Below are 10,063 nucleotides of genomic sequence, written 5' to 3' on the forward strand. Positions count from 1 at the left end.
GCTAATTGAAGACTCTAAATTGCCCGTAGGTGTGAATGTGAGTGTGAATGATTGATTGTTTATATGTGCCCTGTGATTGTCTGGCAATCAGTTCAGGGTGTACCCTGCCTCCTGCCCGATGACAGGCTCCAGTGCTCAAGTGACACTTGTGAGGATAAGTGGCTCAGATAATGACTGGATGGATGGATCTTTCCCACGTGCCAAATTTTCTAAACAGATATCATTCACTGCCATTGACGGCTTTTGAAGTCAAACATCCATGTTTAACTGGGAGGGCTGGCATTGAATTAAACTCCAAAGCACTCTCTGTAGGACAATTAAAAATCCTTTATTGTAATGGCTTATTCATGTTAAAAAACTCTGATACATTTCGGCATGCAAGTCTTCATCAGGGTTAACAGTTTTCAAGTAGGAAAAGACGCATTATTATGAATTCCACTGGAGTTCTAGGGTGGACACCCCCCGCTGTAATATGAGTGGCTGCTGCATCGCAGCAAAGTCAGGCTACGCAGATGTAACGAGATGACAATTCCAAATATTCAAAAAAATAAACACAATCAGGTTTGTTATGGTTAGGACGGGTTAAGGTTAGTGGGATTCATAACGGCAGCCAATCATAAAGGCAGCCAATCAAATTGCAGCGGTGCATATCTGTTTAAAACTCCAGTGTGATTCATCACGTGGAAAAGACTACCTTTAAAAGCGAACAAACCACCAGTGTTTTAGAACTATACAACGACAACTAGACACTAACCACTTAAACAGAAATTTTGTGATAGATAGTGTAGGTTATTTAACATCAGTGTCATAATTAGTTTCAATATTAAACATCAGAATTTGAGCCCTGGAGCGGCATGATATTGAGGAACGGTCCAGAACGGGAGCAGTGTTCTGTTATTGGACTTCTGTGCTTGTTGCAAACTGTCCTTAATAAAAATATATAAATATTTGTATGATTTTTTTTTTCTGGTTATGGAACAGTGGACCAGCCATACCCCTCAGCAGGGTCCTGGAAGGTGCATGGAGTTCACCCAACTTGTCCAAATGTGCTTTGCGGACTTGGAGAAGACATTTGAATGTGTTTCAGCATTGCCAACTTTAGGTCGGATTTGTTTCCAATGAGGGCTGGACTCCACCAGTACTGCCCTTTGTGATCAATTCTGTTGGTTACCTTTATGGACAGAATTTCTAGGCGCAGCAGAGGAATTGAGGATGTCCAGTATGGTGGCCTTGGTTGTACGTCTCTGCTTTTCACAGACAATGTGGGCCCATTGTTCTTATCAAGCAATGATAAACTCTTGCTGGGGCTGTTCGTGAAATAGTATGAAGCAGTTGGGAAAATACGCATCTTCAAATGTGAGGCCATGATTCTCAGTCAAAAAAAGGTGCAGTGACCTCCAGGGAGGAGATCCTGGCCCAAGTGGAGGATTTCAAGTATCTGCAGATCTTTTTCACAAATGAGGGAAGACTGGAGCGGGAGATCAACAGGCGAGCTGTGGCTCGAGTATCTAGTAAAAATGGCACCTGGACACCTTGGGACGACTTTTCAGGCTGGCCTGAGAATAGCTCAGAATCTCCCCGGAAGTACTGGATGAAGTGGCTGGGGAGAGGGAAATCTGGACTTGCTGCTCAGGCTGGTGACCCGCAACCCAAACCCAAATAAACTTATTAAAATGGATGGATTGGACAGTGAAATTTAATTTCCAGCTTCATTGATCATTGCTATTCGCACCAGCACACTTGTCTCTCTTAGTGTTATCCTTATGAAAGAATATTTGACCACAAAGTGACCAGCAAAAACGTTTCTCCCCAGTGTGCATTCAAATGTTTTAAAGCTTCCCTAATCAGGAGAACTTTGATCACAAAGAGGGCAGTCTAAATGTTTTTCATTCACCAGTGTGGGTTTTTGTGTGCTGTATTACGCTTCCCTTACAAGGGAATTTTTGACCACAAACTGAACAGGCAAAAAGTATTTTACCAGGGTGGGTTCTTGTGTGGTCTCTTAAATGTCTCTCTTGAGTGAATCTTTGACCACAAACTAAGCATGAAAACCGTTTATCTCCAGTGTGTGTTGTTTCGTGTGTTTTTAAGCTTCGACTATGAGTGAATCTTTGATCACAAACTGAGCAGGCAAAAGGTTTTTCACCAGTGTGTATTCTAATGTGTATTTTTAAGTTGTGCTTTTGAGAGAATATTTTACCACAAACAGAGCAGGCAAAAGTGTGTATTTTTTTGTGTATTCTTAAGTTTTGCTTTTCAGAGAATATTTGACCACAATCTGGGCAGGCAAAAGATTTCTTACCAGAGTGTGTCCTTGTATGTATTCTTAGATTTCCCTTTTCAGAGAATCTTTTACCACAAACTGAGCAGATAAAAGGTTTCTCTCCGGTGTGTGTTCGTGCATGTACTTTCAAGCTTCCCTTCTGAGCGAATCTTTTATCACAAACTGAGCAGGCAAAAGGTTTTTCACCAGTGTGTGTTCTTGTGTGTGTCGTCAAAAACGTCCTTTGAGAGAATCTTTTTCCGCAAACTGTGCAGGCAAAAGGTTTCTCTCCAGTGTGTATTCTCATGTGTCGTTTCAAATCCCATTTATAAGCTAAAGTTTTCCCGCACAGAGAACATTCCCAACGTTTGTTGTCACGGTGACCTGTATTATGACCTTCTGACTGTTCTTCATCATCATCATCAGTGTCCGGAGAGAATGCCGTTGTGTCATCACAATCTGATAGTGGAGCGATGAGGCCGTCTGCTTGTGATGATCCACAGTGGTCTCCATCATCTGTTGTCATGTGTTGACTTGAGCTGCTGCTTGGAGGCGCCGCCCCTCTATTGTCCTCACGTTGACTTTCATTTTCACTCTTCAAAGGGACACTAATAAATGGCAACTCGGTGATAGCCTCCTCCTCTTCCTGTTTGATGTGGAGGAGCTCGGGCACCTCCTGTTTGATGTGGGGGTGCACTTCCTCCTCTTTGAAGTAAGAGTGCTCTTCCTCATCCTTCTCTCTCTTGATGTGAGGGGGTTTTGGCTCCTCTTCCTCCTTAATATCACTATGCTCCAACCCCTCTTCTTCCTTAATGTTGAGGGGCTCTTTGACCTCCACTTCCTCTTTAATGTGAGGGGACTCTGACTTCAGTTGTTCAGGACAAAGATATTCACTGACGTCTGCAAGACACAAGAAGACAAACATACATTGGTCAAACCTCATTTGTTTATTTGCAATTTCCTCCTGTCCTTGCTCTTCTGATTAACAGCTAGCTCCTTCCACCAGCGATCCCATTGAGGAGACAAGGAGAACAACAGAAGCTATGAGCGAGGGAGAGGGGAATGTTTTGCATGGTGACAGCAATTAAAGATGATGTTACGTCATTGCCGCAGATAAGCGTCCTCCACGGACATGTATATGGATGTGTGGCGACGAGTGGCGTAACGCGTGAGCACTAATGTAAATCAGTTTCTAGTTGGATCGATGGACTTTTAAGTCATGTATTGAACACCGGGAGAACAGTAAGACACCTTCATTGTTATGTGACACTGTGTGTGACAGAAAAGTCACTACAAGCACAAACAAATCGGACCGCGTGAACCTGCCCTGTCAGCTGTAGCTGCGCGTGGTCAAGCACGTTGTTGAGGTGGCGTCGGGGCATCTACATGGCCGCTGTCCTCCTCTCCGCCAGCTGCTGGTGGAATCGTGAGCAAAAAGGAATCGATATTTTCTGCCGCCTCCTGGCCTGGCAGGTTAGCACATCTGCCTCACAGTTCTGAGGACCTGGGTTCAAATCTGTGTGGACTTTGCATGTTCTCCCTTTTCGCTAGGTACTCCGGTTTTCTCCCACATTCCAAAAACATGCATGGTAGGTTAATTAAAGACTCTAAATTGTCCATAGGTGTGAATGGTTTAGCTGGCAACCCCGCCTCCAGCCCGAAGTCAACTGAGGTAGGCACCAGCACACCCGCGACCCTAGTGAGGATAAGCGGTTCAGAAAATGGATGGATGGATGGTTTTAATGAAATAAAGAACAAATATGCTCCTCACAAAAAAAAAAAAATAATAATCTGGGTAAAGAGCAGTGTAACTATGTGGTTTACGTTTGACCTACATTACAACTAAGTTACTCCATGAATGCAATGTAGCCTGGTCTAATGCTCGGGCATCTCATAAGGAAATTGATTGGTTGCACTAAAGCGAAGGCAGAGCATTTCTTAAACTTCACAAAACCTCAATAACCCAGGGCTGTTCTGGAAGACCATAAAATCATTATCCAGAAAAGCTAAATGTAGTGAATCAAATAACATCAGTGATAAATCCGCCATTCTAAATTTGTTCAATGAGCACTTTAGGCGGGTTACACCCTGAACTGGTTGCCAGCCAATCGCAGGGCACCCATAAACAAACAACCATTAGAGACTTCAATTAACCTACCATGCATGTTTTTTTTTGGGATGTGGGAGGAAACTGGAGTGCCCGGAGAAAACCCTCGCAGGCACGGGGAGAACACGCAAACTCCACACAGGCGAGGCGGGGATTTGAAACCCGGTTCCCAGAACTGTGAGGCAGACGCTCTAACCAGTCGGCCACCGAAAAATAAGAAGTCATTTCAACTAATTAATGGTGTATCCTAAAGGGGGAAACTATAAAACCTGGCAATGCAGCTTGCATTGTTTACATTTACAACACCGTCACATTTGATCGTAGGTCGTGTTCGTTGTAGCTCGGTTACAGTACATTAGCTTCACTAGCTGGCTAGCGTAAGATGCAGGCAGAAAATGGATCGATTTCTGATTGAAAAGGGCAAAAACCAACACCAGACAGGCAGACAAACAACATTCTAACAGGTAGTGAGGAAAAAAACGCTTAAGAAGCAGCAAACCAAAGTCAGCATGAAGATGGAGGAGAGGTGACAAGCAGGCAAAGGTCAAGTGTTCACAGTAAAAAGTGGAAGTTATGAGGCACGGTGAGCACAGGAAGTTTCAAGAGAATTTGACAGATATTCTTATTTCGTCTTACTGACATAAACCCTATCTAACTGGCATCTGTTTTATGCAAGCATACACGCGCACACAGGCACGTTTCAATAAATTAGAATAGTGCCAAAAGCTTAATTTAGTAAGGTAGTTCAATTAAAAAAAGTGAAACTCATATTATAGAGATACACTACACACAATCAGAGTGAAATATCCAACCATCCATTTTCTATACCGCTTATCCTCACAAAGGTCGCGGGTGTGCTGGAGCCTATCCCAGCTATCTTCGGGCGAGAGGAACTGGTCGACAGCCAATCGCAGGGCACATAGAAACAAACAGCGATTTCCACTCACATTCACAAATACGGGCAATTTAGAGTCTTCCATCAACCTACCACGCATGTTTTCGGGATGTGGGAGGAAACCGGACTACCCGGAGAAAACCCACGCAGGCACGGGGAGAATATGCAAACTCCACAAAGGCGAGGCCGGGATTTGAACCCGGGTCCTCAGAACTGTGAGGCAGATGTGCTAACCAGTCGTCCACCAGAGTAAAGAGTAAATATTCCATGATTTTTAACAAATATATATAAGCTATGTGTAATTTGGATGATTATATTTTCCATCAAATTAAATCTCAAAATTCACCATCTCTTGTAACTGTAATATAACATAACAAACAATGAATGGAAATTATTTTTATGTAGCAATAAAGAAGGAATTTGGCCTCTAAAAAAATATTTTCCCTAGAGTTTAATGAATCTATTATGTATGAGAACTGAAAAAAATGAACTTTTCTACCATATTCTGATGTCTAGAGTCGTGTATCTATATTGTTTACACAGTATTGTACCTTTGTTAAACCTACCCAAAAATGTCGAGAAGCAATTTCGCAGTCTTTGTTAGTTGCTTGTGAAATTTTTAAAAAGAATAAATAGGAATGATAGCTAATATTTCAAAACATGATCCTATCAAGTTATGCGTCTAAACATTAGCACCGATAGGTTGACCTTGCCTAAAGCCATGACGCGAGATTCAAAGCTTTCGATGAGCTTCGTGTTTCTTTAGAATGCGGTAATCCGATGACTCCCGGACGTCCGTTAATTGATTAACCCTTTTGCCAAACCACACACCACGTGACCCCTTGGCGACAACACGGCGAACGATCACAGAAAAAGAAAGCTTTGCCATAATGTTCGAACAAACCTGCTGCGCATAACCCCATTCGAGGCTTCTTGAAAACAGCGTCCAATGGTTGACGTTGTCGCCCGTCCTCCTCTTTTGTTCCACAAAGTTCCTCCTCGTACTCCGTTGTCCTTCTTGTCCACATTTTCACATGATAATTACAACACTTTACGATCACACTTGATCTTTGCGTCGCGATGTGTTAATAATAACAAACGCGACTCTTTCTTAGCTGCTAGCAAGCTAAGCTACCCTAGACCGAGACGACTTAAATCTGACACGAAGATTTAACGAATTATGTTTTAGTAAATTAGTGGTCGAGACTTATGTATATTCGATACAAAGGAAGAATTAGTGAAGAGCGTGCTTCACAAATATGAATAGAAGCTAGATACGCCAGCTCGCTACACTAGGTCGGCTATGAGACACATAGATATGAACACAAGAAGAGATAGTACCCGGATGGCTTATCGACATGTATACGTGCGGCCATGTTGCAGAGGTTGTCGTTCCTATAGAAGGCAATGCCTGGACATTGAAATTAAGGCGTAACTTGCTTATTTTTAACAGACTTTAATGAGGGGTACTCTTTTGTCAGCTCCAAATCTTATTTTATCAATACACAACAATTGGAAAAAAAAGCACAAAAGATATTTCTACATGTGAAAGGGATTCCAAGTTCCTCTGTTGTAATTGTACGGCGTTTTATGCAACAGTATGCAGCACAATGTACTGGTATCCTTGGTGTTTTCTTGCCGTCGTTTCGTCCACACACATGGAATGCGCTGACGACTTTGACATCCCCAGTTTAGCGTCGCCTTCCGCACGGACCTCAAAATGGGCGTGTCGAATCTACAGACACATATCTATGATGGGACGTGCCTTTGTGGCGGCCATGTTGGCGTGGGCAACGTTACCATCAAAGGTGATGCATGGACTTTGAAAATAAGTCATAGCGTGTTCATTTCTCAACCGATTTTCATGAAGTTTACTTTTTTTTGTCCAAATCAAAGCATGTCCTAATAATACAGAATATTTGAAAAAAGAACCAAAATATTCTTACGTATGAAAGCTTATTCCCAGTTCCTTTGTTGTGATTGTACAGCATTTATGTGCAGGGTTAGAAGGGTTATTTATTTTAAAATGTATTTATAATGTATACAGTTACTAGTCACCTGTTAAAAAATGTAGTCAGTAAATAAGACACAATATTAAAGTAACTTGATTACTTCCAATTACTTTTGGATTACTCCACCACCAAATATGACAAAAGAAATTCAATATCACTAAAATATATATTGATATATATTTTCCATCTTCCATCCATCCCAAATATCACTGTGGCTGAGCTCCTGAGATGCAGTCGGGAGATGGGAGAAAGTTTTAGAAAGTCAGCCATCACTGCAGCCCTCCATCAGTCGGGGCTTTATGGCAGAGTGGCCCGACGGGAGCCTCTCCTCAGTGCAAGACACATGAAAGCCCGCATGGAGTTTGCTAAAAAACACCTGAAGGACTCCAAGATGGTGAGAAATAAGATTTCCTGGTCTGATGAGACCAAGATAGAACTTTTTGGTCTTAATTCTAAACCGTATGTGCGGAGAAAACCAGGCACTGCTCATCACCTATCCAATACAGTCCCCACAGTGAAGCATGGTTGTGGCAGCATCATGTTGTGGGGGTGTTTTTCAGATGCAGGGACAGGACGACAGGTTGCAATTGAAGGAAAGATGAATGCGGTCAAGTACAGGGATATCCGGGACAAAAACCTTCCCCAGAGTGTTCAGGATGTCAGACTTGGCCAAAGGTTCACCTTCCAACAAGACAATGACCCTAAACACACAGCTAAAATACCAAACGAGTGGCGTCAGAACAACTCCGTGATTGTTCTTTAATGGCCCAGCCAGAACGCTGACTTAAACCCAATCGAACATCTCTGGAGAGATCTGAAAATGGCTGTCCACCAACGTTCACCATCCAACCTGACAGAACTGGAGAAGATCTGAAAGGAGAAATGGCAGAGGATCCCCAAATCCAGGTGTGAAAAACTCATTCCCAAAAAGACTCATGGCTGTATTAGCTCAAAAGGGTGCTTCTACTAAATTCTGAAGAAAGGGTATAATATATATATGTTATATATATATAACAGAGAGTGAAAAATTTAAGGGGTTTGTGACTACTTTCCGTACCCACTGTATGTGCCCTGCGATTGGCTGGCGACCAGTTCAGGGTGTGCCAGGCTGAGGATAGCTGGGACAGCCCACGACCCTAGTGAGGATAAACGGTTCAGAAAATGGATGGATGGATTACATAATCCCGTTGGATGTATTCCGTTACTCCCCAAACCAGATTATGTGCAGCAGCACAATGTGCAGGCATCCTTGTAATTTTGGTTTTGTACCGTCTACAAACATGGAATGCGCCGAGATTTTCCCTGCTGCCGAAGTTGACTTGCGCCGGAAAATCATCTGGCCTCTATCGAAAAATAAATCTTGAAACCTTTATGCAACCTTTCCTTAAACTTTGTTGCAATACGTCATCTGGTCAAGGAGATCGGTTTACATCAGGATGATGTGGTGTGGCGACCCCGAACGGGACAAACCGAAAGAAAAAGCAGAAAAACGTATGTCTATATGCACTTATTTGACTTTATTAAACAAATTGTCAAAGACACATTCAGGAAAGAATACCATACAACATGTACGTAAACAGCTCTGTTTCAAATGAATTCGACTCCACTTTTCCTTAGTGACTTCATCGCGTAACGCCAAGTATTACTGACGAATGTTGTTAAAATGGGGGCGATGCATTTCTTGTGCTACAGTTCATTAATAGTGAGACATTGAATGCAGACAGCACTCATTACAGCTTTGCCTCTCAAATAGGCATAAATAAATAAGCAAAATGAAAGCCTACAGAGATATCAGAAGCAATGCATTTTGTACTGTATTCATTTAGCACAGAGGTGTCCAAACTACAGCCCGGGAGCCATTTGTAGCTCGCAGCATATATCTGTACTAACGTTTGACATGGCCCGCAACACTATTAGAAGCGCATGTTGTCGTTCTGTCCCGGGCAAGACACTTAACCCGCATTGCATCCAACCTGTGGTTGGATGTTTGTTGTTGATTGGAGGGGAGAGGCTATAGCTGCAGAAAAGGAGCCACACTTCTGTTAGACTGCCCCCAGGGCAGCTGTGGCTACACAAGTAGCTTACCACCACTAGGGTGAGACTGTGAAGTGAATGAATAATGCAATTGTAAAGCGTCTTTGAGTGCCTTAAAAAGTTGGTATGTAAAAAGGGTATGTATTATTATTTTTAAGAAGATGGGGGGGGGGATGTGTGGGTGCCCAAAAAGTGGGGGGATTGCGACATGAGTGCGATGTCAAACAACAACTATGCCTGCTACAACTAATAATAATCCATTGCTTTTATACAGAGCTTTTTTAGATATGGTAAGATTAAAAAATAAAAATAAAAATATTTACAATTAAAATCGTAACAACAGTGAACAGTCATAATAATTAATAAACAATAATTCAGACGTTTCAGAAGCAAAAATAGTTTGGCCCACACTCTGCTCCGTGTCAAGGCTTGGGTGTCAGTTTTGAAGGGGACAGCCATCTTCCCGATCTCTAGTCACAGTCCAAATTTAATGAAGCCTATTCCCTTGGTTCATCTTCTGCTTCATTTACTTCTCTTGAATGGCATATTCTCTCTCAATGTCCATTCTTATTATTTTCCCCACACTATGGCAGGACAGGTTGTATTGTCTCTGTGTTTTCCATATTTGCAAAATCTTTCTGCTCCATGACTGCGTTTGATTTGTTCATGTTTATTTACCCATCTTTGATTTGGCCTTCTTCCTTTGAAACAATTGCTTGGTATGTTGTTTGTGATGCTGGTTAAGTTGAGCT

At 42.3% G+C, this 10,063-nt stretch overlaps 1 protein-coding gene across 1 annotated transcript; it reads right to left on the minus strand.

Annotated features, from left to right (window-relative positions):
* Positions 1 to 332: 332 nt before the first annotated feature.
* LOC133413848 (zinc finger protein OZF-like) lies at positions 333 to 6,564 on the minus strand. Its single transcript, XM_061698707.1, has 2 exons — positions 6,170 to 6,564; positions 333 to 3,163 (listed from the first exon to the last, which is right to left on the minus strand). The coding sequence occupies exons 1-2, from the start codon at positions 6,291 to 6,293 to the stop codon at positions 1,887 to 1,889; spliced, it is 1,401 nt and encodes a 466-aa protein (XP_061554691.1). The 5' UTR covers positions 6,294 to 6,564; the 3' UTR covers positions 333 to 1,886.
* Positions 6,565 to 10,063: the final 3,499 nt, after the last annotated feature.

Source organism: Phycodurus eques, chromosome 15 (genome assembly GCF_024500275.1).
Source record: "Phycodurus eques isolate BA_2022a chromosome 15, UOR_Pequ_1.1, whole genome shotgun sequence".
NCBI lineage: Eukaryota > Metazoa > Chordata > Actinopteri > Syngnathiformes > Syngnathidae > Phycodurus > Phycodurus eques.

Bases quoted from the DNA above. Each gene is read 5' to 3' on its own strand.
- LOC133413848 (XM_061698707.1), bottom strand. From the start codon at position 6,293: ATGTGGACAAGAAGGACAACGGAGTACGAGGAGGAACTTTGTGGAACA. The intron at 3,164-6,169 runs GTTTGTTCGAAC...TGTGTCTTGCAG, and splicing joins AATGGGGTTATGCGCAGCAG to ACGTCAGTGAATATCTTTGT.